General features: G+C 37.5%; 1 protein-coding gene across 1 annotated transcript in view; it reads right to left on the bottom strand.

The window, feature by feature from the left end:
• Window positions 1-22,524, bottom strand: part of CDC73 (cell division cycle 73) — a 130,862-nt gene that overhangs the window by 28,475 nt on the left and 79,863 nt on the right. Inside the window, exons 11-13 of the mRNA XM_058533720.1 lie at window positions 13,068-13,125; window positions 6,831-6,866; window positions 6,439-6,526 (exon numbers count right to left, since the gene is read on the bottom strand). Coding sequence (XP_058389703.1) covers window positions 6,439-6,526; window positions 6,831-6,866; window positions 13,068-13,125 — 182 coding nt within the window. The remainder of the gene's footprint in view (window positions 1-6,438; window positions 6,527-6,830; window positions 6,867-13,067; window positions 13,126-22,524) is intronic.

Raw genomic sequence — 22,524 nt, 5'->3', positions numbered from 1 at the left:
GATTATAAGAGAATACTATGAAAAACTATATTCCAACAAATTGGACCGTCTAGAAGAAGTGGATAAATTCTTAGACTCATACAACCTCCCAAAACTGAATCAAGAAGAAATAGAGAAGCTGAATAGACCAATCACAGGTAAAGAGATTGAAACAGTAATCAAAAACCTCCCAAAAAATAAAAGTCCAGGACCGGATGGCTTCTCTGGAGAATTTTACCAAACATTCAGAGAAGACTTAATACCTATCGTTCTCAAATTATTCCAAAAAACAGAGGAAGATGGAACACTTCCCAACATATTCTACAAGGCCAACATCACCCTGATACCAAAGGCAGACAAAGAGAATACTAAGAAGGAAAACTACAGACCAATATCCCTGATGAACATAGATGCAAAAATCCTCAACAAAATATTGGCAAACCGAATACAGCAACACATTAAAAAGATCATACACCATGATCAAGTGGGATTTATACCAGGGGCTCAGGGATGGTTCAACATCCGCAAATCAATCAATGTGATACACCACATTAACAAAACAAGGAATAAAAACCATATGATCATCTCAGTAGATGCAAAGAAGGCTTTTGACAAGATCCAACATACATTTATGATAAAAACTCTCAACAAAACGGGTATAGAAGAAAAGTACCTTAACATAATAAAGGCCATATATGTCAAACCCACAGCCAACATCATACTCAATGGGGAAAAACGGAAAGCTCTCTCTCTGAAAACAGGAACAAGACAAGGGTGCCCACTCTCGCCACTCTTATTCAATACAGTACTGGACGTTCTGGCCAGAGCAATTAGGGAAGAAAAAGGAATACAAATAGGCAATGAAGAAGTGAAACTCTCGCTGTTTGCATATGACATGATCTAATATAAAGAAAACCCTAAAGAATCCATTGGATAACTATTAGAAATAATCAACAACTACAACAAAGTTGCAGGGTACAAAATCAACTTACAGAAATCAGTTGCATTTCTATATTACCAACAATGAAATAACAGAAAGAGAACTCAAAAAGACAATCCCATTTACAACCACAACAAAAAGTATAAAATACCTAGGAATAAATTTAACCAAGGAAGTGAAAGACCTATACAATGAAAACTATAAGACATTATTGAGTGAAATCAATGATGACACAAAGAAATGGAAAAATATTCCATGCACTTGGATTGGAAGAATAAACATAGTTAAAATGTCCATACTATCTAAAGCAATCTATAGATTCAATGCAATCCCAGTCAGAATCCCAAGGACATTCTTCACAGAAATAGAACAAAGAATATTAACCTTCATATGGGGCAAGAAGAGACCCCAAATAGCTAACACAATCCTGAGAAAAAAGAACAAAGCTGGAGGCATCACAATCCCTGACTTCAAAACATACTACAAAGAAACAGTAATCAAAACAGCATGGTACTGGTACAGAAACAGACACAGAGATCAATGGAACAGAACTGAAAGCCCAAAAATAAAACCTCAAATCTAGGGGCAGCTAATCTTTGACAAAGGAGCTAAGAACACACAATGCAGAAAGGACAGTCTCTTCAATAAATGGTGCTGGGAAAACTGGACAGCCAACTGCAAAAGAATGAAAGTAGACCATCTACTTTCACCATACACAAAAATTAACTCAAAATGAATCAAAGACCTGAAGGTGAGACCTGAAACTATAAAACTCCTGGAGGAAAATACAGGTAGTACACTATTCGTCATGGGCCATAAATGGATCTTTTCCAATTCCACATCTACTCAGACAAGGGAAACAAAAGAAAAAATAAACAAGTGAGACGTCATCAGATTAAAGAGCTTCTTACAAGGCAAATGAGACCAGGATCAAAATGAATAGGCAACCCACTAGCTGGGAAAAAATATTTGCAAACCATATATCTGACAAGGGATTAATCTCCATAATATATAAAGAACTCACACAACTGAACAACAAAAAAACAAACAACCTGATCAAAAAATGGGCAGAGAAAATGAAGAGACACTTTTCCAAAGAAGATATACAGATGGCCAACAGGCACATGAAAAGATGCTCAACATCACTAATCATCAGGGAAATGCAAATCTAAACCACACTAAGCTATCATCTTACACCCGTCAGAATGGCTATAATCACCAAGACAAAAAACAACAACTGCTGGAAAGGCTGTGGAGAAATGGGAACCCTAATCCACTGCTGGTGGGAATACAAACTGGTGCAGCTTCTATGGAAAACAGTATGGAGAGTCCCCAGAAAATTAAAAATAGAAATACCTTATGATTCAGCTCTCCCACTACTGCATATCTATCCAACGAACCTGAAATCAACAATCCAAAGAGGCTTATGTACCCCTGTGTTCATCACAGCATTATTCACTATACCCAAGACATGGAAGCAACCCAAGTGTCCCTCTACTGGTGATTGGATAAAGAAGACGTGATATATATATACCATGGACTACTACTCAGCCATAAAAAAAGACAAAATCGTCCCATTTGCAACAACATGGATGGACCTGGCAGGTCTTATGTTAAGCGAAATAAGCTAGAAAGAGAAAGACAAACACTGCATGATTTCACTCATATGTGGAAGATAAACCAACACACGCACAGATAGAACTGTTTGGTGGTTACCAGGGGCAAGGGGGTTGGGGGGTGGGCACAAGGGGTGGAGGGATGCATTTATATGGTGACTGACAAACAATAATGTACAACAAAAATTTACGCTGTTGTCTTAACAGATTAACGTACATTTGGCAGACTGAGAGTTACTACTAAGCTAGATTAAATATATCTCATAAACTTCCAATGCAAATAATGCAGCATACCACATATTATAAACACCCTCCCACCATAAACACCAAGAAATGCTAGATAAAATATAACAAACACCTGAAATGCATAGCTGAGCTGCAAAGAAAATAGTCACGGGCCAGAAACCACTGGTGCTGCAGTGGAGGAATATGGAATATGGGGAATGCCTTCTTGAGACTTGGTTTTCCCACCCACACACGGGAAGGTCACAAAGGAGCTAGAACTGGAAACTTAGACGAGATGCACAATTAACCAAAGGGTAAACTAGGTTAAAAAAAAAATTCCAATGAAGGGTTAAGGAAGCATATCCATCTTGATCTGGCTCTAGAGCAGGGGAAGAAAAAGGGATCCTAGATATCTGTCAGCCCCGGGCCAACCCCAATGCACTCCAGTCAGATCTCAATTTGAATTTATACTATGCTGGAGGACCAGAAATCCTCGAGTTGAGAACTTAACAAAAAAATCAACTTGAGACTTGGAACACTCCCGTAGCACCTGGCCAAAGCAAACACAAAATCAATCTATAAGGGCATGCCTTCAATAGAGGATTGCCTCAAGTAAGGCCATGTTAAAGCCACGTGAGCAAAAGTCCAAACTCATAACAAAGGCCGAGATTTAATCACCAAGTACATAAGATAATTCTGACAACCTCTATTTAATTAAGAAGTACCATATGTAACAAAGTACCAAACACCACTAAAATGTTATTGTAGAATACAGTTAACCCCCTTCTCTCCCACTACTGATCACAATATACCCCCATCCTCCAAAATGTTATGTATTACAATGTTGGGTTCTTACATTTTCTTTCACCTATTCAATGAAAAGCAGAATGAACTATCCTAAATCCCTAAATTACTCGCTAGTGAGTATGTACAATATTTACCCATTTTAAAAAGTAGTATGACTGAAAAAAAATTTAGTAAGAAACGCTATTTATTTAAAGGCTAAGGTGACTTTCTTTTGAATAGCATTTACGACATTTATACTACGTGAATTGTACAATAAATGTTTATAAATTATTCTTGCCTTAACTCATGAGCCTATATGTAGGGACAGGAAAAAACCATTTTTCCCCTTGAAAAATGTTATTAAATGATTGTATTTAACTTATTAAGCCTAGTACCATCACTGGCAAAGAGAAAAGGAACTTGTTAAAAAGGATGCAAACACAGTATCTACCTGAGCAAGGTAGCCAGGAACACTTGCACCCTCCCTGCACATGCTTGCCCGCACATACACTTTTCAGTTTTTAGTGAAAGAAGACAGTTAATTTCAAATTAACATACACTATACAAAAGTGTAATGACTTAGAACAAGATCCACCCACAACTCAGCGATGTAAACAGCACATCAACAAGAGCACCAATACATCACGAGTGCCTGGCATATGAAATTCAAAATGAGAGGAAGGCATGGTGGGCATCATTCTGTCATGAACAAAAGCAGACATCCAGAAATCACTAGCACCACTCATTATTTGCCATGTTGATAATAATGTTAATAAAGTTGACAGCATTCTGAAAATCACTTAACCGTGCCTCATTTTAAAACTTGCCAATGCGCATATCACTGAAAATTATTTACAACAATCTTAACATTGCCATTTTTCTTCTGTGAATAACAGCCAATGCAAGAAGTATAAGATTCAAAAAATAATCATGATCTCTAAAAGTGGCACACCTACTCATATTAATTAATATAAAGATAAATGCTGCTGAAAAATACATAAATTACTTAAATTTTAAGTCTGAAGCTGGTTGAGTAGGGGAGAGATTTATTTTATACCTATTATCATGATGCATGTTTACAAGAACAAATTGAGTACAATGGTGACTATACTCATTTTAAAGAGGAAATGAGGAAGAAGGAGAGACATTAAAAATTTCAGGTACAAAATTCCAGTTAGAGAGACAACCCACCAGCTGGGAGAGAATATTTGCAAAACATACATCTGACAAGGGGTTGATCTCCATAATATATAAAGAACTCACACAACTGAACAAAAAAAAAAAAAACAAACAACCTGATCAAAAAATGGGCAGAGGAAATGAACAGACACTTCTCCAAAGAAGATATACAGATGGCCAATAGGCACATGAAAAGATGTTCAACACTAATCATCAGGGAAACGCAAATCAAAACAACACTAAGATATCACCTCATGCCCGTTAGAATGGCTATAATCACCAAGACAAAAAAACAACAAATGTTGGAGAGGATGTGGAGAAACGGGAACCCTCACACACAGCTGGTGGGAATGCAAACTGGTGCAGCCTCTATGGAAAACGGTATGGAGATTCCTCAAAGAATTAAAAATAGAGATGCCCTATGATCCAGCTATCCCGCTACTGGGAATCTATCCAACAAACCTGAAATCAACAATCCAAAGAGGCTTATGCACCCCTATGTTCACTGCCGCATTATTCACTATAGCCAAGAAGTGGAAGCAACCTAAGTGTCCCTCGACTGACGACTGGATCAAGAAAATGTGGTATATGTATACAATGGAATACTACTCAGCCATAAAAAGACAAAATCGTCCCATTTGCAACCACATAGATGGGCCTGGAGGGTATTATGTTAAGTGAAGTAAGCCAGAAAGAGAAAGACAAACACTGTAAGATCTCACTCATATGTGGAATATAAACCAACACACAGACAGAGAAGACTGTATTGTGGTTACCAGGGGCAATGGGGGTAGGGGGTGGGCACAAGGGGTGAAGGGAGACATATATATGGTGATGGACAAACAAAAATGTACAACCCAAAATTTCACAATGTTAAAAACTATTAAAACATTAATAAAAAAAAAATTCCAGTTAGAAAATGAAAAGGTACAAATTTCCAGTCATGAGTAAGTCACAGCAATGTAATGTACAGCATGGTGACTACACTTAATAATACTGTACTGCATATTTGAAAGTAGCTAGGAGAGTGGATCTTTAAAGTTCCCATCACAAGAAAAAACTTTAAACTATGTATGATGATGGATGTTAACTAGACTTACTGTGCTGATCATTCCGCAATATATACAAACATCAAATCATTACATTGTACACCTGAAACTAATATAATGTTGTATCAATTATACTTCAATAAAAAATTTTTTTTCAGAAAGTTAAGTATCTGGAAATTTTAACATAGGATACAGGTTTCATTTCCACTTTTCAACTAACTTTTACTCATGTCTAGGTTAGAAGACTATGGCCCCAACCTCCTCTCCCTAGGGTATATACATCTAACATGCAGAAGTTCGTATCACTCTTCCCATTCTTCAACTGGAACTTGGAGAGAGGAAGAGGGGAAAAACCTAAATTTGTTTTAGAACCTCCTCAAGCTCTTCAGGGAAAAATCAAAACAAAACAATCATATTAAAAATTAATAGAATAGTATCCTTTTAATTAGGACTTCAGCCAGAAGTTTCTATAATTTTCCCCCAAGTCTCCAGATATAAAAGAATACACTCTGTTTTGAAAATTATATTTCAGACTATCTGTAAAAACTATAGCACAGAAACGGAAATTCTGTTTTCTCCAAATAAGGAATACTGAGTCATTAACTACTGATTCTCAATGACATCTCCACGTCCTATGAAAAGAACAGTTTAACAAATTACTTACTTCAGGTCCTGCAGAAGGTCCTTTGCATTAAGCATGGTTATTAGAGAAGTCGTAGCTGCAGGAATTATGATAATGGGTGTTCGAGACCCTGTAAAGGCAAAATTTTAAAGGTAGCACATATGTTATTATTAGAAGGAATTATAGCTATTTTCCCAATTATAAAAGTTCATAAATTTGTAATTTTAACTCTTTTGAGTTAAAAAATATTTTAAGTCAGCAGTGATATTCAAAATATTGAATGATCAGTACGACCTGAGCACTGACAATGAGAATGATGCCAAGCACAACCCATACGATATACCCGCACAAGCACACTATCAGCCCTGGCTCTGTAATCCAGCTGATGCATACGTACTTTCACAGCAAGTTCAGAATCATATGCACAACCTCACCTTTCTTCTGATTTGGGGGAGGTCTTGCTTGAGAAACTGTAAAAGAGGAAAAACCAAAATTTTGAGTGTGATAAAAATCACCTTCTTATTTTTAAACTTACAAAGCAAATAAGGCTTAAAAATTATTTGTATTTACACTATGACTAGTTATAAAATTTAAAAATGTATTGCAATCATCTCAAATAATATTAAGTTACTTCTCTGCTTCACAAAAAACATTAAAATGCCTTAGTATTATTAAACAATCTGTAGGCACAGGGAAAGTGGATATACTATATTGCTAGGCACTGAGTATCTTCATTTTCATGGATGTTAACATCTTGCAAAGGAAGCAAATAATTTAATTAATTGATTACCACTGTAATAAATGCACAGAGTACTATGAGAGCATGTACCACTGGCGGAAGGGCTAGGAGGGAGAAATGTGCTTAGCCATTTCAGAGGAAAAAGAAAAAGAAAGGAGTTATTGGGAGCTAAGATCTAAAATATTTCTTAATTTTTTCTCTTTTTAAAATTGTTCTTTGGTTTTTTATTAGAAGAGAACATTATAGGCAATGAGTCATGTGAAGGTCTATATTATCTGGAATTGCCCATATTAATAATTGTAAATATATGCTATAAAAACACAAATATTCATATTTCTTCATTATTTGTATACACAACAGACTTTGTAATGCACAGATATATTTGTTGAAACAATAATATTAGCCTAGTTCAAGATTAATATTTTAGGATAAAAAGTGCTATGTTCAATTTTCTGTATTTATCCATACAATAAAAACTTACTGACTGCCTTCTACATGCCATGTTCTCTGTTAGAATTTCTTTTAACCACGAAAATTAATAAAAACTAAAGAGATTTTAAATTCTAATTTCATATAAGTTCTTAGAAACAGATATCACTTTTAAAGGGAAGCACACACATTTTTGGAATATGTTCCATTTTAAAAGCAGAAACTGCTACATTTTAATTAATACTTTGTACTCCTTTGTATAGCTATTTCATTGTCATAAAGTATTATCAAGTTCAGTAGTATGATTCTTCCAGCCACATAAAGCAGAGAAAGATATAAACAAATACAAGTTCACACTTATATATTTGTTAATAGTATTCTCATCTTTCTTCTTCCTGACAAAAACATAACAAAACTTTCTTAAATCATTTTTAGACATAGGACTCACAGAGTATCATCTGGAATACAATACAATCTCAAATAAATATTTGGTATCTGTTGGAGGGATAAAAGAATGACAGGATGGATAGATATATGGATAAACAGAATTACTAAGGAAAACAATGAAAAAGAAATCTTTGACTGAAATGCCATTGATTTGGTAAGGGAGCCCACAATGGACTCAGGAATTTAGGAAAAGATGCACTAAAATCAAAGCTGAGAAGACTCAACGTAAGAAAAAGACGAAATATAAAAGCTCACGTATTAAAAATAAAGTTTAGAGGTTTACTAAAAAAATAACTACAAAAGAATATAAATAGATTCCCTGGTAAGTAAGAACCAAGGCAGGGACACTGACAAACACGCAAAGGATAAGCTTGATTTGAGGGGGAGGGGAGGAGAAGGCAGAATAACACTGGTCCCTATGGCAGAGCAATTAAAAGCAAGAGGCTGTACGCAGAGGATCTCAATTCACATTCTCCCACTTTGCCACTTCCTAAGCAAATTATCCTCGCAAGTGGAACTGACTGACCGCTCAGCCTCAGCTGTCCTCAACTGTGAAACAGAGATAACAGTGTCTCCACCCTGATATTGTTGTAAGAATCTTAAAAACAACAATGCACATTAAGTCCTTAGCCAGGTCTTGGCCTGTATTTACCATTTACTGAACGCGGTGGCTACAGCAGCTGCTAACTGCTGCTGCCTCTGGTACCACTAACTTCAGCAAATGCAATGATGGACAATTTACAAGCTGAGAATAAGCCACTGCTGTTGCTCTGTCTGATTTCAAATATAATCATATTCTTCCCTTAAATATTTATTCAGAGCCTATGTACAAAGCACTCTGCTAGGTTCTTATTATTATAATGATAACTAAAACAGAAATAATCCCTGCCCTCAAAGACCTTTCAGGAAAGTAAGCGAGCCAGACCATAAATAAGCAAAGAACATATACACATAAACAAATCTGAACATGCAATATTAAGGAAAAAAAGGAGTGCACACTGACAGAAAAGTGTCCTTTAAACAGAATGCTTTGAAAAAGCCTCTCAAAGGAACTGGCATTTAAGCTGAGATTCAAGGATGAAAACAAGCCAACTTGCAAAGAACAAGTGGATGAACAGTCCAGATAAGAGGTAGGAACGTGGACAACTGCCAAAGGCAGGAAGAAACTGCTGTGTTGAGGGAACTGCAGATGTGTAGACCACAGGGACAAGAGGAAGAGTGGAGGAGATGAGGTTACAATATTGTGCAGGAACAAGTTATACACGGCTCTCCAGGCAAGGTTCGGTTTGTATTTAAGTCACTGGAAAACCTTGTAACTTTTAAGCCAGAAAGTGACATAATTTGATTTTCACATCACATCTTCTGAAGGGAAAAACAACAGGATTTAGATAAAGAATCAAAAGGAGGAGAAGCGTGCAAGCAGAAAGCTCAGTTAGGACTGTTACGATAGTCTACAATGGTGCCACTCAAACTATGTGTGGTTGAGGAGGAGGGTTTTTTTGTTTTTTAAATTCCCAATCCAAGACCAACTCAATAAAATGCAATAACAATGAACTGCTAGAAAAATGGTTGTGTACTTTGATGTTGTGACAGTACTGTACTCTCAATTTCTCTATCTATCTTGTCGGGGACAGGAAGTAAACAGGTCATGGACTAACACTGTAAGATGCACTGGTCAAGAGAAATGATGTGAGTTTAGACTTGAGTTGTGACAGTGGAGATAAAGAGAAAACAGATGGATCTGGAATACAGAAAAGGTAAATCTGATAGAACTCAATGACATATTAGACGAGAAGAATAAGAAAATGTGAAGAATGCAGAATAACTCCTAAGTTTTTGGCTTAAGAAACAGGGTTGATGGTGGTACCATTTATTCATGAAGGAGCAGAAGAGTGTGAAGATATCTCAGGAAAAATATTAGACAACACAGGTTTCAAACCAGTTTTAAGATGCCTATGGCATATCCAAATGTTAAACAGACCTTTAATATAAGATACTAGAGATAGGAAAAGATGTCTAAATTGGAGATACAAATCTGAAAATCATCAGCACATAGACTTAAAACTATGGAATGAGGTACTCCAACCAGCACCTAGGTTGTAAAGTAGATGACTGTATAGCAGAAGAAATTTGTTTCAAACATGCAGAGGGCTAAGTCTCTCCCAATCTCACCTGAGCAGGAAGCAGATAAACTAGAGCTATAGGCCAACTTCCCATTTCAGAAGCTCTATGAAAGAGAAGTAAAGAATTAAAGCTGGAGAAGTGAAGTGTGCACTGTGCATGCATTAGAAAGAGGCAGGAAGCGCAGGGATAAGTGCAAGAGACTTAATCTGGCTATGAAACGGAAATGATGGTACGGTCCAGGACTATGGTTTAGCAAATCTTGTGATTCTTAATCCATTGGAAAACATGTGCCTCTTTTAGTCATAGTCCCTAAAAGAATGTTTAGAAGTTGGGAATAACTGTAAACACTTTAAAATATTAAATTTACCCAGGGACTTGCCTGGCACAATTAGTACTAAATAAATACCTGATGAAAGAAAAAAATGATCAAAAATGGAACTCCATCCTTGAGTTCCTTCACTGAAGGAAAAAAGAATAGGTGGTTCAGGCCCCCATTTCCAAATGATTCCAACTCTACCTAACAAATAACAGTGTAAATCTAATAACAGTGTAAATCTATAATCTCTCATCTATAACATATCACACTGCCAGATATGTTTTGTGTCTTCATATTTTTTCAATTTTAAAGAAATAACACAGGTGAACATGTCATATACTATACAATTTCCCTTCAAAATTGGGCAGCACCCCAAAAGCAAATACACTTAACATTTCTGCAGCAAAACAAAAATTCACTAATCAAAACAAATAAAGATGACAAACTGCTAACACCCACTCAAATCAGGTCTTACTGACAAATAAGTGCTAAAAATCTATAAAATAGTCTTTGCTTTTAGAATGATGGGATGACATTGTGGCCCTATGGGAATCAAGTAGTAAGTGGAAGGATGAAGAGGAGACCTCACATGGACGGGCATCAGAATATTTGTTACATTAGGAGACATTAGTTCAGATTAATTTCAAACAGTTTAATCGCCAGTGCACCTTGGTCGAACAACTGAAAAAGAATGACAGAACATTAAGAGTTGAAAAGACCCACAACTCCTTACTTTACATATGATCTCCCTCAAGATCACAGAACTGGCTGATAGAACCCAGCTCCCTGAACACTCTGGTTTCTTTAGGTAATAGTGCCTCCCCTAACCCTTCCCTTTGTTTGCCAAATGATTTTGAGAAAATGTGAAATGGAGACAATTTTACATCACATAACACAAAACTGGGTTAGACTCCTCAGGTGGTGATTTCTCCCCTTTTATACTATTTCTGAACTTCTCACGTGATCTTCTTTAGACTGACCAACTAGAGCCTCCTACCCCTCCTTTCCAAAGAAAAACAAATGCCTCTGCATCTATCATTCAGCTGCCTCCACAATATTCCTTTACTTTGTAGGTTGCTTCTCTGGGCCCAACTCAGGCTGCTCATCCCTATTTCCTACACTTTTTTCTTCCTTCCTGAAAAGAGCTCCTTCCGCTTCTCCTAGTTTCTGGCACTTCATGGAAGGCATTCGAGTAATATTTAGTGAATTTAATTGCTTTTCCTTATACTCTCATAACAGCTTTTGGTATGGTCCTCTCTACTTAAAAATAGCCCCACAGTCCTGTTATCTGAAATAAACTGGATCCAGTGTGCTCCAAATTTAACATGGCTGCTGGAGCACTCCACTTCTCAAAATTGGGAATGACAAAGATTTCAAACAAACCCACGGTCATCAAAAAAACAAAGCAAATACTACTTATGTCAAAATCCAGGCATATGGATCCAGGACAAACTGAATTAGCCTACAAAACCATTCCAACAGAAGAAGCCCAGATGATCTTATAATTTTATTTATTTATTTATTTTTCCCCCAAAGCCCCAGTAGATAGTTGTATGTCATAGTTGCACATCCTTCTAGTTGCTGTATGTGGGAGGCGGCCTCAGCATGGCCGGAGAAGCGGTGCGTCGGTGTGCGCCCAAGATGCGAATCCAGGCTGCCAGCAGCGGAGCGTGCGCACTTAACCGCTAAGCCCCAGATGATCTTAATACTATACTTTAAAAGTGCTTCCAGAAATATTTAATATTTAAAGTCTACATAATTTTAGAACTAGGCTGTGTTTAAATATATAAATATAATTTATATATATATTTTATATATAATATATATAATATAAATATAATTTATATTATAAAAAAATATAAAAATATCTTTTTATATTTGGATATAAAAAGATATCCAAATCTGTACTACTGATACTGCCAAATTTAAGAGGAAGATCACCCAGGTGAATTCTTGCCTGTGCCTTTCCAATCCTTTTCATTTTCTTCAGTCACTTTCAACAGCACTAACGCGGTAAAAAAGACAGGCAGTATAGCATAGCACTGAAATTACGCTCAATATAAAAATAAAACAAACCAACAAACACCAAAATCAAACCCAAAACACCTAAAATGAATGTAGTGTTGGTATCTACATGCATTTATAAAGTTCAATCTATTTAAGTACTAGGAAGAAATATCTCTAAAATAGCTTCAATACTACCTTTGCTAAACACACATTTTAAAAGCATGATTACAGAACCTTATACGTTCAGTAACACAGACATCTGAAATTCTAAGCATCAAAGCTGCATATCAGTCTATTAAAATTATGGTTCTATACTTCTATAGGAAAAAAAATCACATCCAAGTGTACTATCATGGAATTCGAACAAGGGCTTGGGTCCATATAAACAGCTTTTTGAAACATTTTTCTAAAATCTTAAAAATATTTTCTTAAAAATTTCCTTTACCTCTTCAACTATACCTATTTGCTCAAGTAAATGTTCTTATGATATTACTTGAGAAGTATTTCAAGGGAAATTTCAATTCCTTCAAAGCATTATGCGTATCCAAAAAATTTCACTGTTATGACCATTTAGAAAAAAACCCGAAAACCAAAGCTTTATATTTTTACCTGGTCTTGGTACTGGCTGTGCTGCAGGAGTCTGAGTCTTACGGGCCGATGCACCCTCCTTTAAAAGAATAAAAATTGATATATGATGTCAAAGTTCCTTTACATAACAGTTAAACACTTTCATTTAATTAGTGCAAAGAAATTCCATATCTCTGTCTCTCATTCAGTCACTCCACTAATGTGCTATAATCCTAAGAGTTTTTAAGAAAACACCTCTCCTTAACTTTTATGCTATTGGTCATGAGGTAATAACAGCAATCTTTAGTGGAAAATAAATTTAAATTGTTACCATATAGTAGTTATTGTAAGAATGTATTATTTTTAAAATGTTCAATGATTTGCTTAATTGCTGACAATTCTAACCCTCTCAGAAATATCATCACCGGTTTTAAAATCAAGTCAATCTTTTTTCCCTTAGTCTCAAAATGAATAAATGATAAATAAGTAACCCCGCATCAGAAAGATGTAAACAATGTTACTTTGGAATGCATAAAAACCTCACAAACATTTCAAATTAAATGCCTTTAAAATATTCAGGGAAAATAATCACATTTATAAAGATGAAAGTGGTTACATTTAAGAGCGGCTGAAAATATCTTAAAAGCTGAATAATAAATCTCAACTAATTACTAAGCGTGTAATACGTACAAGGAAAAATGCCAAGTGTTGAGGTATATCATTTAGACATTCAGGAATAGATGCCTCTGAAATGCTTAAGATACTTAAAAAGTTGTCTAACTTTAGTGCAATAGCGTCAATCATATTCACACTAAATTTTTCATTAAAATATTTTTCTTTATAGAAATCTACAAATGTAAATTTCAAAACATCTAGTAATTCATGGAGATTTTACTCTAGTTGTACTCAACTGAAGAAAGTTTCACAAATAGGGAAATTACACAAATCCATAATAATAGAAATCAATGTTAGAATCACAGAAACATTTCTAAAGAAATACTGCTAAATAATGTTAATTTTAATCATATTACACTCTCCTTAAAATTTGATATTTTACATGGTAAAATCACTTGGAATGGTAGGTTATTCCCATAGCATCTTTTTTTTTTTTTAAATAAATGACTATAAAAATTAGTACTGACAGAGAGAATGCACTTTACTTTCAATACGGTAGCATTTCTAGCATTCAGTTAAAATGCCAAAGAAACCATTCTTTATTGGAAGAGACAACAGCAGCAGCAGCAACTAGCAAATACTCTTTGAAGTAAAGAAAAAAGAAAAAAAAAAAACAAAAAGAAAACACCTGAGGACAGCCGAATGTTCTTTTCCAATATTTTCACTATTATGCATTTAGTTATATATTGATATACTTAAAACTCAGTCACTCTAGGTGCTGGTTTCATGGATGTGTTACATTTGTGAAAATTTTTCAAGCTTACTTATGATACAGTCATTTTTCTACAAGTAAATTATATTCAAGTAAAATTTTAAACATAAAAAAGGTGAGTTATTATTACAGTGGAGAGCATATTAAACATTTAGCTTCATTATAATGTGAAATTTTCTATTTATTTTTTTCTCTAAGTTCATGTTAGGGGACATAACTGCTTTTATTCTTCTTTGTAAATCTACTACCTAGAACACAGTAGACACTCAGCAAATGTTTGCTGTACTGAGCTGAGTCTAGACTTTTAAAAATCAGAAGCCAAGGGATAATCATTAAATATAAATCAGTGAAAGAGATTTTAGCTTTCTATCCCATATTTCTGCATCAAGAGAAATCAACTAGACATTACATATTAAAATAACAAGAGTAAACTTTAACCATGTAACTTACAAATTCTTATATGTAAATACTGATTCATGGGGTTTGGTTTAAGCACACAGAAAAAGAGAGAAAAAAAATAAAGGAAATGAGACAGGAAGAAAAATAATGAGTATACACGTATGCTGACATCTTTCTGTCTCCATTTGACTATAAGGTTGGCTGGATCCAAATCAAAGCCCTCTTCCTTTGAATAGAGTAGACTAAGATCAAAATCACTAGAATACAGCACTATACGCATATTAAGAAAACTATCCAAACCAAAACTGTTTCAGCTGGCTACTAAAATATACCTATACTACACGAACAAAGACTGTGGCTCTTATACATGGGTCAGCAAACGGTGCAAGCACGTAAGTAATATTAAAAAAGTCTTTTTCATTACAAATAACACAAGTATTTTTTTTGCTTTTGAATAAACTCAAAACTAAAACCCTTTAAATACCAATAATGGGCATTTTCTGTTTGCCAAGTAAGCAATCTTTTCCCACTCTGAATCATTCCTTTCTGGCAATAAGCCCTAAGCCCTGGTCACTGGGGAAGGCATACGTCCTAGGTTAGGTCAATCAAGAGTTCTTCTTGGGGCCGGCCCTGTGGCTTAGTGGTTAAGTGCGCGCACTCCGCTACTGGCGGCCCAGGTTCGGATCCTGGGCGCGCACCAACGCACCACTTGTCCAGCCATGCTGAGGCGGCGTCCCACATAGAGCAACTAGAAGGATGCGCAACTATGACATACAACTATCTACTGGGGCTGCGGGGAGAAAAAGGGGAAAAAAAAAAGGAGGACGACTAGCAATAGATGTTAGCTTAGGGCCGGTCTTCCTCAGCGAAAAGAGGAGGGTTGGCATGGATGTTAGTTCAGGGCTGATCTTCCTCACCAAAAAAAAAAAAAGTTCCTCTCTGGGATTTGTTTTATAAACTGCAGCTAGCTAGTGACACCTCTAGCCAGAGGGCTACAAGGAAGTAAGCCTATAATTACAGATGATCATGTCTCTTTACTAATGGAGAAAACCTATCTGCAGGACAGAATGAAGCCAACACACAAGAAAAGAGATGGAATACAACATCCTTCACAACACCTATAATCAAGTTTTTTTTTTTTTGAGGAAGATTGGCCCCATGCTGACATCTGTTGCCAATCTTCCGCTTTTTTTTCTTCCTTTCTTCTCCCCAAAGCCCCAGTACACAGTTGTGTATCATAGTTGTTAGAGTTGTAGCTCTTCTATGTGGGACGCCACCTCAGCATGGCTTGATGAACACTGAGTAGGTCCGTGCCCAGGATCTGAACTGGCGAACCCTGGGCCACCGAAGCAGAATGCTCGAAATTAACTACTATGCCACCAGGCCAGCCCCACTATAATCTAATTCTAATGGCCTGCAAAGCCTATTCTCCCCCTAACCCCTTTTGATCATGAGCCATTAAAATCCCTCACCTCACCACTCTACGCATCCCCACAACACTTTTTTGTCTCGATTAGTTGCAGAATTTCTGTTAGTTGCAACTGAAAGAGTTTTATCTAATTTTGTCTTTTTGGATTTCTTGAAAATCTTGAGTTGCCCAAGTCACTTTAGTATAACTTTGCTTAATTTTGGAGTTAGTAAACACATACAAATAAACACAAGCATGCACACACACATATACACAGAGCTACACAGCTATGACACAACAGTAGACTGTGAGCTCCTGAAAGAAAAATGGCAAGGTCTTTGCCAATTATGTCATTAGTTTATGGCCATTTCTAGGACTCGCTAGCTAACACTAAGAGCTAAAAGCTCATTCTACTCGGATCTGCATTATTTTGAAATAAAATTGTAGAAATCATTGCATAAAGGACCTCAGAAACCATAGAATCCAAGCCCACCACTCTTTACTCTAAGACAGAGTTGAAGTGGTTTTTCAAAGGGTACACAGCAGTATATCTGGCATATATTAAGAAACAGGAATAATAATTGGCAGTAATATGGAATAGACTGACAGTTCTCTATTTTTAAAGATATTTGGATTGGGAGGAAAAATATTACCCAGCTGGGAAAAGAAAGGTATCAGCACAAAAATAACTAAAAGAGCTGACAAATGGTGCTAACTGGAGAGGAAAATCTGCTTTCTCTTGGAAAGCCAGAACCGTTACAAATTTCACCAAGACTTGAGGCATTCTGGAAAAGAAACAACTAATAAAAATGGAAGGGGGAAACAGTGATAGAATCATATTTGCAAAAACATAAGACAAAACAAAGCTTGCTGTTTACAATCCTTACTTGTCTTATTTTAGCAAATGAGATAATCTAAAATCTTCTGGTACTGGGAGAGAAAATACTGGTATTTGCTACTTAAGTAAGAAATAATACCATAATATATAATATCACAAGAGTGTTTGTAACAAGTGTCATTATGAAAAAGAATATACTACATTTAGTTAATATTGAAAAATGCTGCTTACATGAAACAGTAAAATACTGAAAATTCTTAATGAAGAAAACCTACAGAATACATATGCATACTCTAGGAGTTTCTAATCTACCTTTCTGACTACTGTACTTAAGAGAGCAAAAGTAACATATGTTTTAAAAATTAAATAAATACTAATTGTACCCTTGCACACTTTTGCCTTTTTATTTTTATTTTTTTGAAAGATTCGCCCTGAGCTAACATCTGTTGCCAGGCTTCCTCTCTTTTTTTGCCTCTCGCCAAAGCCCCAGTGCATAGTTGTATATCCCAGCTATAAGTAGTTCTAGTTCTTCTATGTGAGGCGCTGCCATAGTATGGGAACTGACAGATGGGTGGTGTGGTTCTGCGACTGGGAAGTGAACCCGGGCCACTGAAGCGGTGAGTGTTGAACTTTAAGCACTAGGCCATCAGGGCTGGCTTGCTTTTGCCTTTTTAAAAAATAACTTATTCCCATGAAATTTGGATTTGATATTTAGAGTTCTCAGACATTAGGAATTTTTTTTAAAAAACCATCTGAATTTTTAAGTACATTGAGTGAGTCTTTAAAAAGAAAGTACTTTGGGGGCCAGCCCGGTGGCATAGCGGTTAAGAATGCATGCTCTGATTCAGCGGCCCAGGGTTTGCAAATTCAGATCCCAGGCACAAACCTACACACCACTTACCAAGCCATGCTGTGGCGGCGTCCCATATAAAGTGGAGGAAGATGGGCATGGATGTTAGCCCAGGGCCAATCTTCCTCAGCAAAAAAAAAAAGAAAAAAAGGAGGATTGGCAACAGATATTAGCTCAGGGCTAATGTTCCTCAAAAAAAAAAAAAAGAAAGTATTTTGGAAAAACTATGTAGAAAACGGAAACCACAACTCTGTAGACAAATCACAATGAGGCTGAAAAACACAAAATATTTCTGGAGCAAAACACTTCAACACAGATTGTTAGCATGATTAATTTTTTTAAACTTGTCATAACCCAGAGGCATACATATACACTGTTTCTCAACATAGGAAATAGTTAACACACTTGTAAAATATAGTATATCTATAAAATATATAGATTTGATACCTCTATCAAATCCCTCATTATGCTATATAATTCTCTACTTACTTGACCACTTCTCCAAACCAGACTGTAAGCTACTTGAAGTCAGGGACTATCTATTACACCTCCAATGCCTGTTATAGAGAGCCAGATGCATGGTAGGTGCTTAATAAATATACATTAATTAATGAAAAAAAATCAATTTGCCTTAGCATTACTGAGTCACCACTGTTACAGTGGTTAAAGTTTTTTTGGCGTGTGTGTGTGTGAGGAAGACTGGCCCTGAGCTAACGTCTGTGCCAATCTTCCTCTATTTTGTATGTGGGTCGCCACCACAGCATGGCTTTGATGAGTGGTGTAGGTTCATGCCCGGGATACAAACCCATGAATCCTGGGTCACCGAAGCAGAGCATGCCAAACTTAACCACCATGCCACCAGGCCGACCTCTGGTTAAACTATTTTAATCTGTTATATGAAGATGGTAAAAACATCATAAAAGATTATTGAAGAATTAAAGAATCATTTATTCATTCCACATACATTCATCGAGAGCAGAGTGACCAACAAGAAACTATGAATGCAGCAGTATAATCAAGAGCAAGGTGGTCCCTGCTCTCATGAAGTTTGCAATCTAACAGAGGAGGCCAGTAACTGAATGAATGAAAGTTTAAAAATTATAATTATATATGTACTTAGTTATTTGTAATGTGCACAACATGTGTATTTGTCTGTAAACGTGTATGTATGTACATGTATGTCTGTATACACGTATTCAGCTCAGTGCGCAAAATAAAGAGGGACTAATAACTGTTAAACCATCTTCTTTCCATAAATAAACAGTCTGTCTATATAAGAATAAGAAAAAAACTGGCAAACCAAATTCAGCTGCATATTAAAAAGATTATACACCAGGACCAAGTGGGATTTATCCTTGAATGCAAGGATGGTTCAACATATGAAAATCAATGAATGTAATTAACAACATTAATAGAATGAAGAAAAATAAACTTCATGATCATCTCAACTGATGCAGAAAAAGCATCTGACAAAATTCAACACCCTTTCATGATTTAAAAAAAGAAAACAAACTAGGACTCGAGGGAAACTTCCTCAACATAATAAAGGCTATATATGAAAAACCCACAGATAACATCATACTCAATGGTGAAAGACTGAAACCTTTTCCCTTAAGATCAGGAAAAAGATGCCCACTTTCACCACTTCTTATTCAAAATAGTACCTGAAGTTCTAGCCAGAGCAATTAAGCCAAAAAAGAAATAAAAAGCATCCAAATTTAAAAGGAAATGGTAAAATTATCTGTTTGCAGATGACAAGATTCACATGCAGAAAACCCTGAAGATTACACCAAAAAACTGTTACAAATAATGAATTCAGCAAAGTTGCAGGATACAAAATCAACACATAAAAATCAGCTGCATTTCTATACACTAACAATGAATAATCTGAAAAGGAAATTAAGAAAATTCCATTTATAACAGCATTAAAAAGAATAAAATACTTAAGAATAAATTTAACCAAGCAAAAGACTTGTACACTAAAAACTCTAAAATATTGCTGAAAGAAATTAAACCCATAAATAAATGGAAAGACATCTAAGTTCTTGGACTGGAACAATTAATAGTGTTAAGATTTCAATACCACCGAAGGTGATCTACAGATTCAGTGCAATCCCTACCAAAATCCCAATGATGTTTTTGCAGAAAGAAAAACCCATCCTAGAATTCATATGGAATCTCAAGGGACCCCAAAGAGCCAAACTAATCTTGAAAAAGGAAGCACAAATTTGGAGGACTCAAACTTCCATATTTCAAAACTTACCACAAAGCTACAGAAATCAAAAAAGTGTAGTATGGCATAAAGACAAACATACAGACCAGTGGAATAGAACTGAGAGACCAGAAATAAACTCTCACATATATGGTCAATTGATTTTTGACAAAGGTGCCAAGACCATGCAATGGGGAGAGGACAGTCTTTTCAACAAATGGTGCTGAGAAAACTGGATATCCACATGCAACAGAATGAAGCTGAACCATTATCTTACATCATATACAAAAATTAACTCCAAGTGGATCCAAAGCCTAAATTTAAGAGCTAAAACTATAAAACTCTTAGGAAAAAACACAGAGGAAAAGCTTCATGGCATTAGATTTGGCATTGATTTTGTGGATATGACACCAAAAAGTACAGGCAACAAAAGAAAAAACAGATAAATTGGACTTCATCAAAATTAAGCTTTTGTGCATGAAAGGACACTATCAACAGAGTAAGAAGGCAATTCTCCCACAGAAAGGGAGAAGATATTTGCAAATCATGTATCTGATAAAGGGATTAATATCTTGGATATGTAAAGAACTCCTACAACTCAGAAACCAAAAAAACAACCCAATTCAAAAATGGGCAAAGGACTTGAATAGACATTTGTCCAGAGCAGATATACAGACAGCCAATAAGCACATGAAAATATGGTCAATATCACTAATCATTAGGGAAATGCACATCAAAACCACAAGGAGATACCACTTTACACCCATCAGGATGGCTGTTATCAAACAAAAAAAACACAGAAATTAACAAGTATTGAATATGGAGGAATTTGAACCCTTGTGTATGGCAGGTAGGAATGTAAAGTGGTGCAGCTGCTGTGCAAAACAGTATGGTAGTACCCCAAAAAACTAAACACAGGGGAGTGACATCAGCATTGTGGCGGAGTGAGCTTCCCCCATTGAACTCTCCCCCTCTAAGGCACAACAAAAAGGACATTCATATTCCAACAGAAGCTATTCACACAACACAGGGGACGTCTGAGGCACCCAGGCAGCTGTACACCCGAGGATGGAGGTGCTGGAATCCCCTGAGGACGTGGAAGGAGGTAAGAGGAGCTCCTTTCCTTCCCCAAGGACTGCGACCCAGAGACTGAGACCACGCGGCTCTCAGAGGAGGGGGAGGGGCGACTCGCTGCGTGAAAACCAGCGCTCTCCAAGACCCCTCACAGCCCGAGGGGATCCCCCTACGGAGGGAGCGGAACTGTTGTGAGGGTAGTTTCAACAGGCTGGCCCCTCAGGAGAGCAGAGAGCAACAGCGAGGTGAGAAACCTCTGGGATGGGGGAGGTGAAACTAAGTGCCCCTCCCCCATCCGGCCCGCCTGACTGGCGCTTCAGCGCAGTGGTGCTTCAGCTCAGCCCCGTCCCCAGGGGCAGCGGCCCCCAGGCGCCTGGGCCCCACCAGCAGGGGCACTGTGACCACACCCCACCCCCACGGGCGGCAGGCCCCAGGTGCCCAGGCCCAACCAGCACCGAGGCGAGCCTGCGCCCTTGCACCAGAGGCAGTAGCAGCTCAGGCCCCACCACGCCACAGTCCCAGCTGCTCTGGCTGGACCAAGCCATGGCCCCGGCTTCCCCGTGCCATGGCCCCAGCTCCTTCGGCTTGACCACCTCCCCCCACCCCTGGCTCCAGTGGCTTCCGCTTGGCCTGTGCTCAGGCTCCAGCTGACTTAGTGCCAGCAGCTTCAGCCCAGTGCACTCCAGTTCCAGCTTCTTTGGTCCAGTGCACTCCAGCCCCTGCTTCTTTGGCCCAGCACACTCCAGCTGCTCCTTCTTTGGCCCAGTGCACTCCAGCCCCTGCTTCTTTGGCCCAGCACACTCCAGCTGCTCCTTCTTCGGCCCAGTGCACTCCAGCCCCTGCTTCTTTGGCCCAGCATACTCCAGCTGCTCCTTCTTCGGCCCAGCAGCACTCCAGCCCCTGCTTCTTTGGCCCAGAGGCACTTCAGCTGCAGCTGCTTCAACCCACCCACACTGGAGCCCCAGCTGCTTTGGCCTAGCTGTGCTCCAGTCTCAGCTGTTCCCACGCTCCAGCTCCAGCTGTTCCCACGGTTCCCCCCCAGCAGCCTCCACTCAGCCATGCCTCAGATCAGCCAGGGGCCGACAAGAGTGCCCGAAGATTGAGGCGGGCCAGAATACACAGCCCTTGACCCCCACCCAGCAGCAGCAAGAGGAAACTGCGACCACATATTTTCACTATGAGGAAAAGTAAGCCAACACTGACAGGCACCATGCAAAAATATATTAAATTTCCAGACCAAAAGGAAAATGACAAGCACCCGTAAGTCAACCCGGAAAGCACAGAAATGTATAACCTTAATGACAGAGAATTCAAAATAGCCATCATAAAAA

This window comes from Diceros bicornis, chromosome 38 (genome assembly GCF_020826845.1).
Source record: "Diceros bicornis minor isolate mBicDic1 chromosome 38, mDicBic1.mat.cur, whole genome shotgun sequence".
Taxonomy (NCBI): domain Eukaryota; kingdom Metazoa; phylum Chordata; class Mammalia; order Perissodactyla; family Rhinocerotidae; genus Diceros; species Diceros bicornis.
The sequence above is the reverse complement of the archived record's forward strand: the minus strand, read 5'-3'. Positions and strand labels throughout refer to the sequence as shown.